At 44.5% G+C, this 19,431-nt stretch overlaps 1 protein-coding gene across 2 annotated transcripts in view; it reads left to right on the top strand.

Annotated features, from left to right (window-relative positions):
* Positions 1-19,160, top strand: part of RIMKLA (ribosomal modification protein rimK like family member A) — a 35,181-nt gene extending 16,021 nt beyond the window's left edge. The window contains exons 2-6 of one of the 2 annotated variants that reach the window (XM_086382454.1): positions 145-375; positions 6,226-6,312; positions 11,891-12,094; positions 13,855-13,962; positions 15,631-16,203. In XM_086382454.1, the coding sequence (XP_086238580.1) occupies positions 145-375; positions 6,226-6,312; positions 11,891-12,094; positions 13,855-13,931 (599 nt within the window). In that variant the 3' untranslated portion in view covers positions 13,932-13,962; positions 15,631-16,203. Of the gene's footprint in view, positions 1-144; positions 376-6,225; positions 6,313-11,890; positions 12,095-13,854; positions 13,963-15,630 lie in introns of both variants that reach the window. The other variant, XM_086382446.1, reaches the window with a different exon arrangement.
* The last annotated feature ends 271 nt before the right edge of the window (positions 19,161-19,431 follow it).

The following is a 19,431-nucleotide window of genomic DNA, read 5'->3' on the forward strand; positions in this document are numbered from 1 at the left end:
CTCTCATTACAACAGGATATTCAAGTGCCACTTTCAAGGCTCTTCTTTCTGCTAACTTCAGTCTTGAGGCATCTGTTGGAACCAGTGCTTCTGGTGGGATTAGATGACAGCCAGCACACAGCTCACTTCTTCCTTTGATTGCAGGCCTGCAGCTGAACCAGAAGGCGCTCACCACTTTCCCAGACGTGGTGCTTGTCCGCGTGCCCACGCCCTCCGTGCAGTCGGACAGTGACATCACCGTCCTGCGACACCTGGAGAAGCTGGGTTGCCGCTTAGTCAACCGCCCACAGAGCATTCTAAACTGCATCAACAAATTCTGGACATTCCAGGAGCTGGCTGGGCATGGGGTCCCCATGCCAGACACCTTCTCCTATGGTGAGTGTCCTTAAAATAGAATTGAGCCTTGTTTTTCCAAATTGCCCACATCTCTTATGTTCTCTCTCCCCAGAAGCCCTCTAGTAGCTCTTGTTGGCTTTCAAGGTGAATCTGTTCATCTTAGTTGAGTCAATACCTTGAGTCTGTATCATAGTCATTCCCTCTGTCTGAAATGTCTTTGCTCCTTTTTCTCTGGAATTCGTTCATTAAATATGTAGCTGGGACACGCAGTGTGCCAAGCACCACACTAGGCACTCTGCTTTAGCAGTAAGCAGGAGAGTCCTGCTCTCAAGGCATTTGCAGTTCATCAGGGGCAGAGGACAGCAAGTAAGCAGGCAGTTTCAGGGCAGTGTAGTAAGTGCCAGGATAAGAGTTAGTGCAAGATGGTATGGGTTTGTAGGAGAGCTCCTAATTTAGTTTAGGATATTGAAGACTTCCCAAAAGAGATAAAGCTGACATTATTGAGCTAAAGCAAGGTGGGTAAGGGAGCAGTCTAAGAAGCAAGCAGAATATAGAAAGATCTAAAGGTAAGTGAGAACATGACCGATTGGTGTTATTTTGAGTAATTTGTAGAATATCAGGGAACTAGAGTTGAGGTATATGGCTAGAAAGATAAGAAGTTGCCATCTACAGTATATGAAAGAGGTTGGGGTAATCCTGAGACTAACAGGAAGTTATTGGAGGGCTTTAAGCAAGGAAATGGCCTGATGAGAGGTCAGAATGTCAGTTTGGCTACACTGCAGAGAAGGAATTAGACCAGAGGTAAAGGAGAGACAGGATATATAGTGGTGAAAGTGAAAGTCGCTCAGCCGTGTCTGACTCTTTGCGACCCCATATAGTCCATGGAATTCTCCAAGCCAGAATACTGGAGTGGGTAGCCTTTCCCTTCTCCAGGGGATCTTCCTGACCCAGGAATCAAACCAAGGTCTCCTGCATTGCAGGCAGATTCTTTGCCAACTGAGCTATTAGGGAGGCCGTGTACAGTGGTAGGCTTTATAAATGATGCAGCTGAGCAATGATGGCCGAAACTATAAGGTGGTTAGAGTAGGTATGAAGTGAACAGATTCAAGATTTAAGGAGACAAATATGAGGACATGATGATTGTTTGGGTGTTAGCACAGTGGAGAGGAATCAAGAGTGACTCTGGTGTCTGGTTTGGGCCACCAGATGAGAAAGCAAAAACTCAATGAGTGTTCCAGGGAAGAAGAGAAACAGACGGGTGGGTAGGGCAAGGCATTATTGGGAGAGATTATTTGGGTTTAGGACACATTCTATATGAGGTTTCTACAGTAAGCGAGTAAAAGTATTCAGTAGGCACCAGATAAATGAATCTGGAGCTCCTGAGAGAGGTGTCGACTACGGAAGTAGATGTGGAAACTTCCATTACGTTCAGTGAAATCACAAGAGTGGAGAATATGCAGAATGAAGAGAGGCCTGAGCTGCATGAAATGGTTCAATGGTAAATTTTGTTATGTCTATTTTATCATAATAAAATAATAATTAATAAAAGAGAGTTTGGGAGAGAATCCTTTAGGGAATAGGAAAAGGAAGAAGAACTTATGCAAGAAGCCAAGTGAGAGCAACTGGAAAGGTGAGAAGAGAAAGAAGAAAGGCGACAGACGCCAATGGGAAGAACATGCCACAGAGAGTGGTATAACGAAAAGTCGTGCTTGATTCTAAAAAGACACATGACATAAGCACAGAGACGTGTGTTGGATGTAGCACAGGGCGTTCAATGACTACAGCTTCACTTTAGCATTGGAAAGAAAAACCATCCTGTCGGGGATGAGGAAGTGAGTGGGGTGTGAGGAAATGGAAGCCCTTTGATAGTTTGATCAGAGGGATCAGTTCAGTTCAGTAACTCAGCAGTGTCTGACTCTTTGCGACCCCATGGACTGCAGCACGCCAGGCCTCCCTGTCTATCACCAACTCCGGGAGTTTACTCAAACTCACGTTCATTGAGTTGGTGATGCCATCCAACCATCCCATCCTCTGTCATCCCCTTCCCCTCCCACCTTCAATCTTTCCCAGCATCAGGATCTTTTCAAATGAGTCAGCTGTTCGCATCAGGTGGTCAAAATTGGAGTTTCAGCTTCAACATCAGTCCTTCCACTGAACACTCAGGACTGATCTCCTTTAGAATGGACTGGTTGGATCTCCTTGCAGTCCAAGGGACTCTCAAGAGTCTTCTCCAACACCACAGTTCAAAAGCATCAGTTCTTCAGCACTCAGCTTTATTTATAGTCCAACTCTCACATCCAAACATGACCACTAGAAAAACCATAGCCTTGACTAGACGGACCTTTGTTGCCAAAGTAATGTCTCTGCTTTTTAATGTGTTGTCTAGGCTGGTTATAACTTTACTGCCAAGGAGTAAGTGTCTTTCAATTTCATGGCTTCAGGCACCGTCTGCAGTGATTTTGGAGCCCCCCAAAATAAAATCTCTCGCTGTTTTCCCATCTACTTGCCATGAAGTGATGAGACTGCAGGGCACGATCTTAAGTTTTCTGAATGTTGAGCTTTAAGCCAACCTTTTCACTCTCCACTTTCACTTTCATCAAGAGGCTCTTTCGTTCTTCTTCACTTTCTGCCATAAGGGTGGTGTCATCTGCATATCTGAAGTTATTGATATTTCTCCCACAATCTTGATTCAGTTTGTGCTTCATCCAGCCCAGTGTTTCTCATTATATACTCTGCATATAAATTAAATAAGCAGGGTAAAAATATACAGCCTTTTCCTATTTGGAACCAGTCTGTTGTTCCAAGTCCAGTTATAACTGTTGCTTCCTGACCTGCATACAGATTTCTCAAGAGGCAGCTCAGGTGGTCTGGTATTCCCATCTCTTTCAGAATTTTCCACAGTTCATTGTGATCCACACAGTCAAAGGCTTTGGCATAGTCAATAAAGCAGAAATAGATGTTTTTCTGGAACTCTCTTGCTTTTTTGATGACCCAGAAAATGTTGGCAATTTGATCTCTGGTTCCTCTGCCTTTTCTAAAACCAGCTTGCTCACGGTTCACGTATTGCTGAAGCCTGGCTTGGAGAATTTTGAGCATTACGTTACTAGCGTGTGAGATGAGTGCAATTGTGCGGTAGTTTGAGCATTCTTTGGCATTGCCTTTCTTTGGGATTGGAATGAAAACTGACCTTTTCCAGTCCTGTGGCCACTGCTGAGTTTCTGAGTTTTCCAAATTTGCTGGCATATTGAGTGCAGCACTTTCACAGCATCATCTTTCAGAATTTGAAATAGCTCAACTGGAATTCCATCACCTCCACTAGCTTTGTTTGTAGTGATGCTTTCTAAGGCCCACTTGACTTCGCATTTCAGGATGTCTGGCTCTAGGTGAGTGATCACACCATCATGATTATCTGGGTCGTGAAGATCTTTTTTGTACAGTTCTTCTGTGTATTCTTGCCACCTCTTCTTAATATCTTCTGCTTCTGTTAGGTCCATACCATTTCTGTGCTTTATTGAGCCCATGTTTGCATGAAATGTTCCCTTGGTATCTCTAATTTCCTCGAAGAGATCTCTAGTCTTTCCCATTCTATTGTTTTTCTCTATTTCTTTGCACTGATCGCTGAGGAAGGCTTTCTTATCTCTCCATGCTGTTGTTTGGAACTCTGCATTCAAATGGGTATATCTTTCCTTTCCTTCTTTGCTTTTCGCTTCTCTTCTTTTCACAGCTATTTGTAAGGCCTCCTCAGACAGCCATTTTGCTTTTTTGCATTTCTTTTTCTTGAGGGTGGTCTTGATCCCTGTCTCCTGTACAATGTCATGAACCTCCGTCCATAGTTCATCAGGCATTCTGTCTATCAGATCTGGTCCCTTACATCTATTTCTCACTTCCACTGTATAATCGTAAGGGATTTGATTTAGGTCTTACCTGAATGGTCTGGCGGTTTTCCCTACTGTGTTCAAGGTTGTAACTAAGGGATGATTCAGGGTCAAGGAATGGGTTTTATTTGTTTAAGATGGGAGACGACTGAGCGTGTTTAAAATACTGCTGCCATTCTGAACTGAGAGGTTGAAGATACAGCAGAGGGAGGACACTTAATATTGCAAAATCCCTGAGGAGGCGAGAGGGAAAGGAGTCTGAGGCCCAGGTACAGGAATGGCCTCAGATAAGAAAAACCCCTCTTGGGACTTGGCTGGCACTCCAGTGATTAAGACTCCATACTTCCAATGCAAGGGGTGCAGGTGCAGTGCCTGGTTGGGGAACTAAGAGTCCACATACCATCAGCCATAAATAAATAAATAAAGGGCCTTCCTTGCATTGTATTCTAGGGAAGGACAGAAAGATCGTTAGAGAGGAGTTACCTTTATCAGTGGGTATCAGGAAGCTAGGAGTTCTCTTCTTATAAAATGTTTTCATGTGATGATGCCCCTGTTTTATCTGCACTGCCTCTGTATGCTGCTTTTCATTTTTAATAATCATTAGCACTTTTGTGACAGGTCTTATTAGTATTTCAGAGTATTTTGTTTTGCAAAAAATTTGATGAACTATAACACCTGTGGTAGGAAGAATAATGGTCCCCTAAAGATACAAAGGGGCTTCCCTGGCGGCTCAGTGGTGAAGAATCTGCCTGTAATGCAGAGACGTGGGTTTGATCCCTGGGTAGGGAAGATCCCCTGGAGAAGGACATGGCAACCCACTCCAGTACTCTTGCCTGGGAAATCCCATGGACAGAGGAGCCTGGTGGGCTACAGTCCATGGGGTCACAAAAGAGTCAGACACAAGTTAGCAACTAAACAACAACAACAAAGATGCAAAGTGTAGGAAATCAAGGAAGCTTATAAAACAATTTAGAAGGATTTTAATACATATTAATATTCACAGTTTTTTTTATTTTTTTTAATATATATATTCACAGTTTTTAAATGAAGGCTTAAAGGAGTATAGTGGAGCCAATTCAGTCATGCCTTAACCTTGGATGAGACAAATCCCAGACTTGGTTTCTTTGGATAATGGTTTTCTACCTCTGTACAACAATCTACTGAAAACTCGGCAGCTTAGACAACACCCATTTACCAACTCACAGTTTTGGAAGGTCTGAAGTCTAGCTATGGCATAGCCGGGTTCTATACTCAGGTCTCACTAGGCTGAAATCAAGGTGCAGCTGGGCTGAGATCTCATCTGAGGTCTGGGATTTTCCAGGCTCACTGGTTGGCATTTAGTTCCTTGTAGTTGTAGGACTGAGGTCCCCTCTTTCTGCTGGTTGTTAATTTAGGGCCATTCTCAGCTCCTAGAGGCTGCCCGCCTGGCCCTGTCACATGGACTTCTCTCCAGCATGGCAGTTCACTCCCCCAAGGCCAGCAGGAGAGTTTCTCTGCTGCTTCACCTTCTTTTACAGGGCTCACCTGATTAGGACAGGGCCCACCAAGAATATCTCCCTTTTAATTAATTCGAGTCAACTGATTATTAGCCTGATCACAGGAATGCTGTCCCAGCATAGTCACAGGCCCCTCCTACACTTAGGAGGGGGATTATCCAGGGCATGTACACCAGCAGGTAGGAATCTCGGGGGCCTCCTTAGAGGTCTGCCTACCCCAGCCATGATAAGGGAAAAAAATCCCTGCCCTGCCCATGGGCTTGTCATGAGGATGACATGGACTGGAGCACGTGAAGCCTCTGCCAGGTAGAAGCCCCTGATAATGCCACTTACCTTCTCTCTCTGCTCCCACCTTTTGGATGACAGGTACAAATACATAGTCTGTCGGACGGAATGGGTTCAAATTGCCTTAATCAGAGAATTAAGGCCTCTAAAGAATTCCCACAGACCGCCCCCCCCCCCCCCCCCCGCCCCTCACCAACAGCCTCACCTTCCCTGACTTTCGCTTTTCTTGACAGGTGGACATGAAGACTTTTCGAAAATGATCGATGAAGCCGAGCCGCTGGGCTACCCCGTGGTGGTGAAGAGCACGCGCGGACACCGGGGTCAGTGCCCTCTGCCCCGGCTTGTGGTTGGGCGGCAGCTCTGCGGACGAGACCCTCGCCCCCACGCTGCAGAAGCGCTGCTCAGAGAGACGGAGCTCCCCCTGGCGGAGCTTGTGGTGTAGTCCTTAGCTCTGTCCCCTTCTCGCTGTTCCCACTGTTGTAGCTTTGTCCACACCCTTCCCGGCCCTTCCCTAGACTCTCGCAGTAGACTCCTGACTTGGTTCTGACTGGTTTCCTGAACTCCACTGCCAGTGCATCCGCTCGTCTTTGTGGGAAACAGTTTCTCTGGAACATAGATCTCTTCTTGTCACCCCTTTGCTGAAAAACCTTCCCAAGAGCTTGTGTTGCCTGTTAGACACAGTTCCTATTCCTCACCTTGGAGGGTGTCCACATACCTTGGCAGCCTTCTCTGGCTACCTGAACACTCCACAATCCATTCTAGCCTAGACTGTCTCCTGCTCTCTTAAAAAATCTTTGTTCTCTTCCCTTTTCTGGGGATGCTGCCTTCCTCTGTGCTCTAGTGAGCTTCTGCCTGGGTGTTAAAGCCAGCTTCACGTCATTTCTTCTCCCTCCACAACCCTGGTCTCTTTCCCTCTCTTCCAAAGTTGATCACTCTTCCCTTCATGTTGCCGAAGCACTTCATCCTTGCCTCCAGCATAGTACTACGCTTTACTACAGGGATAGATTTCTGTGCCTTTTCCCCTTTCCTACTGCAGCTGCTCAGAGGTGGGAACTTGGTCCTGCCCATCTCTGTCCCCAGGACCTCCTACAGTGCTCAGGACACAGTAGTTGAAGAGGATGTGTGCAGCCAGAAGTAGTTCCCCTCCCCTGTGGTATGTGAGCGGGTACCTTCTGATGATACCCAGATGGCATCCTTTACTGCTCAGGGCATCTGGAGTGACAGGAGGTACCCTGGGTGGACATGGAATGAGCAGTTCCCATGAACCTGACACCCAGCCTGCTCTTGGTCTTCGCTGTGTAGAGGGTAGAGACGTTGCATTGCAGGCGATGACCACTGTGCCATGCAGGCCCTAGCGCCTGGTTCAGCCTCATGGAGGGAGGGGCCCGCTCTGCCCTGAGGCAGGGAAGGCTTCAGTGGAAGGAAAGGAGACTTCATTTGGAATCTGGAATTTGAACTGGGTAAGCAGCATGCAGAAGCCGGCGTGGGCAGAGCAACCTGGGAAAGGAGTTGAGAAGTAAGAGAAATGAGTTGGGATGGTGAGGTGGGGCTCTGAATACTGTTCAGATATACTGCAGTGCAAAAATGCAGTGTCGCAACTTGTTTTTTTATTGTGGTGAAATATACGTGAAATAAAATTCAGCTGATATTTATTGAGTGCCCACAAAGTGCTAGGGGGATACAGAAAGGAGCAGAACAAAACTTCCTGCCCTCAAGGAGCTCACACTGTAGAAAGGTAAGACAGATGATAAGTAAACTAAATAGCAGATGTAGTACTTATAGATGTTTTAAAAATTAAGAGATAATTCATAAAACAAAAAACGTACCATTTTATGTTGTACAATTATGAGGATTTTAGTAGTTTTACTCTGCTGTACAACCATTGTGTAAATAAATGTTAGTCACTCAGTCATGCCCGATTCTTTGCAACCCCATGGACTGTAGACTGCCAGGCTCCTCCTCTGTCCATGGAATTCTCCAGACAAGAATAGTAGAGCAGGTAGCCAGTTCCTTTGCCAGGGGATCTTCCTGACCAAGAGCTCGAACCCAGGTCCTCTGCATTGCAGGCAGATTCTTTACTGTCTGAGCCACCAGGGTAGCCCCCACTATCTAATTCCACAATATTTTCATCACCTCCAGAAGAAACCCTGTATTTGTCAAAGATCAATCCCAGTGGTCCCTCCCCTGGTCCCTTGCAACACTAATCTACTTTCTGTTTCTATGGATTTGCCTCTTGGATGTTTCCTATCAATGGAACTGTACAATATGTGGCCTTTTGTGTCTGGTTTCTTTTAGTGTAATGTTTGTGAGGATCATCCATGCTGGAGAATGGATCAGGTTTTTATCCCTTTTTATGACTCAGTAATATTTTATATGGATATGCCACATTTTGTTTATCTGTTATCCATTGATGGGCATTTGGGTTGTTCTGCTTTGCGGCTATTATGAATAATGCTGATGTGAACATTGGTGCACATATGTGTGAATATATGTTTTCATTTCTCTTGGGTGTATATGTACACCTAAGAAGGGAATTGCGGGGTCATATGGCCACTCTGTGTTTAACATTAGGGAAACCACCAATGCTTCCCTACAGTGGTGTTCCACAACAGTTATGCCGTTTTATATCCCTACCAGCAATGTATGAGAGTTCTACTTTCACCACATACTAAGTAAAACTTTTATATTAGGTATATTAATTGGCCTAGGCAAGTGATGTTAAATGGTCACCATACCTCCACAATAAAAACAAGTCACAAAGCAAAAAGAACAAAAATGCATGTTTGCCAAGCATTAGTAATATATAGGTCTGTTTTACAGATTTATTTTTAAATTTTTAAAATCTTTTTTTAATTGAGGTATGATTGATGTGAAACATTATATTAGTTTCAGGTGTACATCATAGTGATTCAATATTTGTATGTATTGCAAAATGATCACAGTAAGTTAATATCCGTCATAGGTACAGAATTTTTTTCCTTATTGTAAAAATGTCTAAGATTTACTCTCTCAGCAACTTTTAAATGTCTAATTTGTTTTTATTATAGCCATCCTAGTGGGTGTTTATGGGATTGTACTATAATTTTGATTTGTATTTCCCTAATGACTAATGTTGAACATCTTTTCAGGTTATTGCCCATTTGTATATCTTCTTTGGAGAGATGACTTTTCAAATTCTTTGCCCATTTTCAGTTGGTTTACTGATCTTTGTATTACATTTTTTAGAGCTCTTGCTGTATTGCGGTTACTACACTCTTACCAGATACATAATTTGAGCATGATTTCTTCCTACTCTGTAGGTTGTCTTTTTGCTTTTTTTTTGATAGCATCCTTTGATGTACAAAAGGTTTTGATTTTGATGAAGTCCAATTTTTTCTTTTGATTACTTGTGCTTTTGATGTCATTTTGTGCTTGCCTAATCCAAGGTCATACAGATTTACACCTATTTTTCTTTCTAAGAGTTTTACAGTTTTAGCCCTTACATTTGGAGTGTTTGATCCATTTTGAATTAATTTTTGTATATGGTGTGATGGAGTCAAATTTCATTCATTTGCCTGTGAATATCCAGTTTTCCGGGTATTATTGTTGAAGAGACTGTTGATTCCCCACTGAATGCTCTGGGAACTCTTGTCAAAAATCCAAAACTGACCATCTGTATGGGGGGTTTATTCTGGGTTCTCAGTTCTGTCTCATTGATCTATATGTCTATCCTTATGCCACACTGTTGTGTGTGCATGTATGTAACAGTCACACAGTCATGTCTGACTCTCTGTGACCTTGTGGAAGGTATGTAGCCCAGCAGGCTCCTCTATCCATGAGATTCTCCAGGCATGGAGTGGGTTGCCATACTGGAGTGGGTTGCCATTCCCTTCTCAAGGAGATCTTCCCGGCCCAGGGATCGAACCCGGATCTCCCGCATTGCAGGCCTATTCTTTTACCATCTGAGCCCCCAGTAGAAAATTTTGAAATTGGGAAGTTCAAGTCCTCCAACTTTGTCCTTCTTTTTCAAGATTGTGTTGGCTATTCAGTTCAGTTCAGTCACGCAGTCATGTCTGGCTCTTTGCGACCCCATGAACCGCAGCACACCAGGCCTCCCTGTCCATCACCAACTCCCGGAGTCCACCCAAACCCGTCCCATAAATTTACATATAAATTTTAGGACCAGTATATCAATTTCTGAAGTAAAAGGAAGCTGGAGTTTTGGTGGGGATTACATTGAATCTGTAGGCCAATTTGAGGAGTATTTCCATCTTAACAATATTGTCTTCTGTTTTTTGAACATGGAATGTCTTTCCACTTATTTCAGTCTTTAATTACTTTCAAAAATGTTTTGTACTTTTCTGTGAATAAGTCTTGAACCTGTTTGGCTAAATGTATTCCTTTTGATACTATTGTAAGCGGAATGGTGTTCTTAATTTCATTTTCAGGTTGGTTGTAACACGCAGCATCTGAGCGACAGTGGATAGGGAGTGAGCAAAGTTGCAGCAGCTGTTAGGCTCTGGTATATGGAAATAAATCTCAAGAAGGCGATGGACTCATGCAAGATGTGCCCTTCAGAAAGTTACTAATCTTGTGGGGCCTAATGTTCCTTTTCTGTCAAACAAAAATAGCTATACTTGTCCTAATGCCTTCACAGAGCTAGCATGAAATATGAAAGATATAATTTTAAAATATCAAGTATTTGGCGCACAGTAGATGATTAAATAACCTTAGTACTCTTCCCCCACACCACCCTAGTTTTTTCCCTCCTTGCTTTAAAACTGTAGCTCCTTAATTAACTGCAGACTAAGCCCCATATTGGAAGCTCTGTGCCAGGAACCAAGGAACCTGTTTTTAGCCCTCATTTCTGCTGAAAATCCTCCTATCACTGAATCCCAGCCATCTGCTGCCAGACGCCAGATCTCCTGGTGCCAAATGTCCAATGACCACGCCGTGTTTTGGAGGTTACTTCTTGATCTTATTCGCCACTGGGGACTGATACCCATCCCTCTTTTTTTTTTTTTTTTTTTTGAGACTTCAGAAATGTCCCACTCTTTCTAAGGTAGTAACAAATCTTAGGAAGACCATCTCTTTGTTCCATATTTGCTAACAAGGTTCAGGGTATAGTATGTTCATGTCAGATTTGTAGGGGAAACCCTTCAGGCCCCCCTGCTCAGATCTGTTAGCTAATGTGCAAATGGAAAGGCAGATGTCAAGCAATTCAAAAGCGTAAGTGATTCAGGCAGAAAATAAAGAATTTGGAATCAAGTAGGAATGCTTTCCCCAGACATCAGTAGAAGTATGGGTCATTCCTTTTAGAATGAAATGGATATAGCCAAATAATACATTTCTTATGTTTGAAAGTTCAGGACATCTGGCAGTGGCTACTTCTTGAACTCCCATAGTATTCAGCACTGACCTCTCCTAATGCCATATCAGGCTGTGTCGTTATCTTTCATGGTCTCTCTCCATCTCAACTGGGAATTTCTCTAAAGTATGTTCAGTTAATTATGTTCCATAAACATTGATTGACACAGTAAGTTTGGGGGATTTAAACAAAAGTGAGTGAGGCATGGACTCTGACAGATCAGCATCCTCCAGTTTTGGAACCGAATTAACTAGATTCTTAAGATTTTATTTTGGCCTCTTCTGTGTGTTTCTGGGATACATTTTGATTTCATTTTGGGAAAAAAAAAAAAAAAACATTGTGAACAGAGAGGGAGGTGAGCAAAACCCAGGGAAAATAAAATTTGATGGCCATTTGAGAAGACACAAGAGTCAACTCAGAGAAGTTGAAGGGGCCAGAGTGAGGCAGGTTGGGAAAGAATGGTTGACTCTGGACCGGGAGGTGGGATGGCAAGGACCGTGCTCAGAGGCGTGTCTAACTCCTTTTTTTGCTGTTTGTCTTTCTTCTTAAAGGAAAAGGTGTTTTTCTTGCAAGAGATAAACACCACCTCTCAGACATCTGCCACCTGATCCGCCACGACGTGCCCTACCTGTTCCAGAAGTACGTGAAGGAGTCCCACGGAAAAGATATCCGGGTGGTGGTGGTCGGCGGCCAGGTGATAGGCTCCATGCTTCGCTGCTCCACAGATGGACGGATGCAGAGCAACTGCTCTCTTGGTGAGGCACTGAAGCTCAGAGTGGGACTTTGGTCAGGGGGAAGCCACCGGGGCTTTTCATCAGGATGTTTTTGTTGTTCAGTTGCTCAGTCCACCTGTCTGTGACCCCGTGGACTGCAGCGTGCCAGGCTTCCCTGTCCTTCACCATCTCAGGATGTTTGCACCCAGTCCAGGTGTCTTGATCCCTCCTATCTGGTCAGACCCTCTGCGAGGTGCCAGGATCACAGAGAGGAATTAGAAGCAAGCCTTTTCCCTTAGCAGGAAGCAGTCCAGGTGGGGGACAGGTGGGTATACGGGCTGTGACGGAGGTCAAACCAGGAAATGTCAGGACACTGCGATGTGAACCCTATGTCATAGGCGTTAAGACCTGGTAGTCCCCATTATACAAGGGAGTGACGGGAGGGCTGGTGTTTGAGAAAAACTGACGTCTGGAAAGAGGATGGATTGAAAGCGTAGGAGGGAGGCAGCGGAGCTGAGTTTGGAAACTGCGACAACAGCTCAGGCCAGAAGTAAGGAAAGTCTAAAACTAAGGTGGTGGGGGTACTCCTTGGGGTTCCAGTGGCTCAGACTCTGCACTTTCACTGCTGAGGGCATGAGTTCAATCCCTGGTCTGGGACTCCCTCGAGCAGTGTGGTATGGCCAAAAACAAAAAAAAGAAAGAAAGTGAGAAGTAAACCAAGGTAATGGCAGGAGACAGAGCATATGCTTTTACCTTGCATTGATAATTGACATTGTATTTCTTTTTTTTTTTCTTTAATTGTGTTTTTCTTCTATATTTGATGTTATTAGAAAGCTGCAGTTTGTTTGGGTCAAATGCATAACCCCATCCCATTAACCTTTTGATAAGGCTTGTGTTCTCTTGTGGTGAATGGAGATGGTTCCAAGGGCATGGAAATTCTTATGTTCGTTACAGAAAGCTATTGTCAACTATTGTCATGAGTGGAATTTGTTGGTATTGTGAAAAAATACCTAGTTGTTATTTTCCAAATCACCAGATGAGTGTATCAAGTCTGGTGACTAATGAAGAGGCCGAAACACGAATCCAGTCCTTCAGCTGGAGTGTGGTTGAGCGGTCTCCCAGAGTGGGCTCCAGGGTAGTTGCTGATAGCGTAAGGATTAATGAGAGTCCTTGCCCTCAGGAAGTTTATAGTCCAGTAAAGAAGAAGACGTACGAACAGGTCATCGTAAGATACAGTGACTGAAGTGCTGTGAAAGAAGCAAGTGCTAGGCTGAGGTTGACACTGTACCTAGTACATTATCTCATTTAGTGTTCATGACACTCCTGTGTCTTGCCGCAGTGTCAAACCTTATGTATTATCAGTTTGTCTTTCACAGAATTCATTCTTTAACTGGAAAATACACAGCTTTGTAATTTATCCATATTGCACTTTTTTTTTTTTTTGATGAACTGTTTTAAAGCTGTTTAAAACCTTTTCCTCATACAATGTAGTAAGTGGTGGAGAGGCAGAGTTAAGGTTTAAGTCATCAGTTTATGAGAATGCAAGCGTTGCGTTTTTGTCATTTTTTCTAACCACTTGATTTATTTGGTGTGGCTCTGCTGGGTCTCGGTTGCTTTGCACGGGCTTTGTCTGGTTGTGGTGAGTGGGCGCTCCTCCTCCTCACAGTGCGCAGGCGTCTCGCTGCAGTGGCTTCTCTTGTTGCAGAGTACGGGCTCTAGAGTGCCAGCTTCAGTTTAGTTGCCCTGAGGCACGTGAGATCTTCCTGGACCAGGGATCTAACCTGTGCCCCCTGAATTGGCAGGCGGATTCTTATCCTACTGGACCACGAAGGAAGTCCCAAGTGTTATCTTTGCAGGAAGACTAAAGGGAGACAATTAAATCTGAGGTCTTAGCTTTTTAACAAGTACGAGTAAGTAGATTCTATCTTGGTATGGGATTTTTGTCTCACAAGCCTCTCTCAGAAAACAATAAGTTAATTTTGTTTCTTCTAGTTTCTTCTAATGCATCCTCAATGTAGAAAAGTTAGGAAATATGGCAGAGTCAAATGAAAAAAGATGTTTATCAATTAATCCCACCATCTAGAGACAACCACTGTTAACATTTTGGTGGTCTTGTTTCTGACAGTGGGTTTTGGGGTTTTTTTTGCATAATCATGGTCATGCTGCACAGCCTTTATACCTTTTAAGTGTGAATATTTTCCCATGTGATCTCAAACTCACCATCATTTTTAGTAATGGTTGTAAACTATGCTCCTTTCTTCTGCTGTGAGCTACTTAGATGATAATATTTTATTTACTCATCAACAAATATCAAATGACTACTGTATACCAGTATTTTGATTTTCCAGTATTTTGAATAATTGTGCCGTCAGCATATTTGTGCATAAAGCTTTTTTCCCTATTATATAAGGTTATTCCCTTCATGGTGTGACGACTAGGTCAGAGAATATAAACATTTTTTTAAACTCTAAAAAAGAGTATTGCTTTCATATTACTCTCTCAAAGAGTGTCCTGATTTCCATGCAGACCTTTTGTGAGTGATAAAAATGCCCATTTCGCTGCCTCTCGCCAGCATACCCCCCTTCCTTTGAAAGGTCATTTGAGACCTTTGAAAGGTCAGTTGGTGTCTGGTATTGTTGCCAAAATTTGGCCTCTGTACGCTGGGACCGGATTAAATCTCGGAGACAGAGTTTTGGGAGAAGTAGAAATTCTACAGGTAACTCAGTTGGTAAAGATCCACCTGCAATGCAGGAGACCCTGGTTTGATTCCTGGGTCAGGAAGTTCCCCTGGGAAACGGATAGGCTACCCACTCCAGTATTCTTGGACTTTCCCTGGTGGGCCAGATGGTAAAGAATCCTCCTGCAATGCAGGAGAGGATCCCCTGGAGGAGGGCATGGCAACCCACTCCAGTATTCTTGTCTGGAGCACACTATGGACAGAGGAGCCTGGTGGGCTATAGTCCATAGGGTTGCAAAGAGTCAGACACAACTGAGCAACTCAGCACAGCACAGCACCAAAAGAAACAGCTTTATTGCTTTGCCAGGCAAAAGGGGCCACAGTGGGCTAATGCCCACAGGACTGTGTGTCCCAGCCTGGAGGGGGTAGTGAGGAGTCTCATAGTATTCAGGGAGCTGAGCATGATCAGCTCATGGACATTCTTCTTATTGATCAGTGATGAGATAATGGGGACTCAGCATCATCAACCTTCTGGTTCCTACTGGTCTGGGGTCTACATGCTGGGGTGGACAGCATATAGTTAACTTCTTCAATCTGGTGAGGGTTTCAGCATTTGCAAAACAGCTCAAAGGACATGGCTCAGAATATTATCTATAGTCCTTGAGGGAAAGCTAAAGTCCTTGCTTTGTTTAATGGCTAAAGTATTATTATTTTGTCTTGCTGGACTGTTTTCCTTTCTTTCTGCATGTTCCCACTTCTCTGATTAAATTTATTCTTTGACTAAGGTTTTTCTACAGACAAAAGGCAAGCGGAGAGCATGGGTGAGGGTCCATTCTGGGAAGCCCCGTAGGGTCCTGCTCGGCCACAGTGTCACCGTCACATCACTGTGGTTTCCCCACAGGTGGCGTGGGCGTCATGTGCCCGCTGACGGAACAAGGCAAGCAGCTGGCTATCCAGGTGTCTAACATCCTGGGCATGGACTTCTGTGGCATCGATCTTCTCATCATGGACGATGGCTCCTTCGTGGTGTGTGAGGCAAATGCCAACGTGGGCTTCCTAGCCTTCGACCAGGCATGCAACTTAGACGTGGGCGGGATCATTGCAGACTACACCATGTCCTTGCTGCCCAACAGGCAGACCGGGAAGATGGCCGTCCTCCCAGGCTTGGCTAGCCCCAGGGAGAAGAAAGAGCCAGATGGCTGTGCTTCAGCTCAGGGAGTTGCAGAGAGCGTCTATGCCATCAACAGCGGGTCTACCTCCAGCGAGAGTGAGCCTGAACTGGGAGAGATCCGGGCTTCCTCAGCCAGCACAGCGGGGGCCCCGGCCCCCATGCTGCCTGACCCCAGCTACAACATTAACACCAGGATTGCTTCAGAATTAAAACTTAAGTGAATTCCTGCTTTTTGGCAGCACTGAAACCAAATCCTACTGCTTCCCTAGTAGTTTTGAGCGAATAAAATCTGGACTAGTGTGATTTCATTTGCACAGAAACTAGAAATCCCATCTGGGCACTCGGCATTCTTTCTAATGATGATTTAAGCAAATGGCCTAGCTTTGTGGTTTTTAGAAACACTAATATAAAAACCCTCACCGAGAACAACATCCCGACTGATTGATTTGAGACCGATGTCTGCCGCGAGCACTTGGATGTTACGGCTGACTTGGGGCACTAACTCTGTGCTGTGCTTTGGCTTTTAGCAGTGGAGCCCATTAAGTTGGAACTGCTTCTGGAGATACTGTACAAAAGAGCAACCACCCGACAGAGGCACGTGCAGAAGAGGTGGAATGTGACTGCAGTTGTGTGCTCTTTATTAAGAGTGTGTGTGTGTGTGTGTGCGCGCGCCTGTGTGTGTGTGAGAGATGCTCAGAGAATACACAGTCCCAGTGCTGTAAAAGAATCAGTCTCTGCTCCCCATCAATCGCCGTCTTGACCATATTTCTCTGACACTCAGGATATGGTGTTTCAAAGGGAGCTTCCTCATTAGCATCTTCAATGAAGCACTTTGTAGAAAGTGAGATTGAGCGTCCTTTGACTTCAGTGGTTGGCAGACATCCTGCTCTGTAACTGGAGCTTTCTACAAACTGCCAAGTATATAGACCCTGCTTCAACTACCGCCAGCCCCAGCAGCCCCTTGCACCTTTGCTGCCTTTGGCCTCAGCTGGAAATGCATTTCAGTGAGCTAGTGGCCACACACTTCCTTCCTTCAGCGTGCACTAGAACACCACGGACTTCTTTTCAGTGGGCTCCTGTTCACTTGACATCAGAAGCCAGTGGGTTTTTAATCCTAGAGAGCTACTGAAAAATAATCATTCCCCCTTCCTCTGCTGAAACTTTGTGTACTTAGCTATAGGAGATTTTCTCATACGAGTTGGTGTTGTGGGCCTGTTGGGTAGATAGAGCCATTGGAAACACACTCCAGTCCCATTGACATACTAGTCTTACCCAGGTTCCAGAGACCTGTCTTTACTCACTTTTCCACACTGGGGAGACTCAGGTATCAAGGATAACTCATTGCACATCTTATGGGGGGATGGTGAAGGGAAGTAGATAATGTTGACATGACACCAAGTACTTTCCATTTTAGCTCTTCTAGCAGAGATGATGACCCTTCCCTTGGGAGAAATCACAGAGATGGAGTTTTCCATTTCTGCTCGTATGAAGTATGACAGAAATGAACACGGCTACCTTTTTAACCAAATAAACTAGAACATATGCACTCAAGAGTCACCCTGTTCGTACTTACTTCCTTGGAAGACCTTACTCTTGAGCTGCAATGTTCCATGTGCCAAGACCACATAGACTTCCTGTTCGGAATTATCTCTGAAGCCATGCAAGAAAAGAGGCCTCACCACCTTATAGTCAGACCTCATTTTTTACATCACTCCTCCCCAGAGGTTATCCCAGGCTCCATCAGTCATTTTCTTAGACTTATCTTCTAATGCTCTTTGGCTGTTAAATCCTTCCTCAAAAAAGAAATCTACCCTTAAAGGACAAACACCAACAACATTAAGGAAGCGTACAGGTGGATGGCTCCAAGGAGGGTTCTAGAAATGTTCTGAGTAAGGCCAGCTTCCCTCGACTAACCACACATCTTCCCAAGGTGACTAGTTTGAAGGCAGCAACACCCATTTGGGTGTATGAATTCCTGAACTTCTTCTGTAATGTAAAATGTGTGTCAAGTCAAACTAGTCCGTTTTCTTTCACAACACATTTAAATAGAAACTGGCTTTGAAAATAACTGTGGCTAAAATCAGATCTCACTAAGTAACAGTTGTACAACTGAAAACTGGAGATGTCGCCCTGCACAGTAGTAGTTTAAATACAGTCAAACAAGGTGCATGCCACTGAGCTGCGACTCCAGTCATGTGTCCGTACAGTTGAAAAATGATAATCCTTCACCTTTAGTATAGGTTAAGACATGTACCTTATCTTTACCACTCAGGGTGGGTTTAGCAGAATGGTTCTCGGTCTGTTCTCGTTGGAATTGGCCAGATGCTTTCTATGTAAACCTTTGAACCAAGTGACGACCTTCTGGAAGCTGCATCCACCCCTTCCCACAGTTTAGTGTAAGCTCAGTCTCTCCATTTTAACTAAGGGGATGATAGTGGGCCCCATCCTGAGCAGAGCAGCTAGAGGATGCTTCCAGAGTTGTCAAGAGGGGCCTGTTTTCCAGCTGCCAGTGACATCTGTAGTCATTGGCATCATTGCTCGGAACCCAGCCCTGTCTAGAAGCAGAGAAAGCTGGGGCACAGCTGGGTCGTAGCCTTGCTCCAGGATTTCCCACTCTGGCTGTGGGCCCTGTGAGCCTCAGCCAGATGGCTGGGTCGACCTCGTCACAGCTGCCCACAGGGCCTGCTGGAGGGAACATGGGGCACAGAGCCAACTCCTCATTCTGATTCTCCCCTTCAACAGCTGATAACCCTATACAATCAAGTTGACTCTGACCTCGATTTTTCCATTCTTCTGATAGGGGATATGCCTATTTTATTTACCTCTTGAGGGCGGTGTGCTTTGAGGTTGAAGTGAGTTAATTAATGAGACTGCATTATATGGGTGGTGGTAGAGAGATGCCTATAGCATCTGGTTTTTAACAGTTTCCTATCACCCCTCCTCTGGGAGGAGTTAAGGAAAGAGACCATAAATTCTTGGCTTTAGCACACTAAACAGTGGTGGGGGGGCTGAAAATGGATGCAGCTTCTCAGAGGTCTTAGGACCTGAAAGGAGTAATGTATTCAGCCTTCTGGATGTATCGTATATAACCTGAAACTCTTGACTGCTATATCAACTAACAGTCTTCCTTATGTAACATAAATTGCGGTGTCTGTATACAGTTTCCCCATTATCTGGTAGTAGCATCTTGAAACTGGTCAAAACTTGAATGCCAATAGCTCAGTCACTCAGAATATATATGATTCTGCACTTGGGAAAAATGTCTTCATGCTGTTTGTCTGATTGCTGAGGGGTATGGGTATCCCCCCTCGAAGGTGGATTTGGGGCTTTAGGTCTTGAGGGTCTGGTCAACAATGTAAGTGGATTATAAGCCATTAGTGTCACAATTGCAGACTCAGTGCCTGCAACTCAAAGGGGATTCCATGACCACTGGGGAAGGGATGAGGAAGAAGGGGAGAGGATGAGGAAGAAAGAGAAGGAGAAAGGTCTGGAATAGTTTTGTGACATTTTGGTGGAAGTGGTAAGTTGGGA

Source organism: Bos grunniens, chromosome 3 (genome assembly GCF_055505025.1).
Source record: "Bos grunniens cultivar Pamir isolate PY7600 chromosome 3, Bosgru_T2T1.0, whole genome shotgun sequence".
NCBI lineage: Eukaryota > Metazoa > Chordata > Mammalia > Artiodactyla > Bovidae > Bos > Bos grunniens.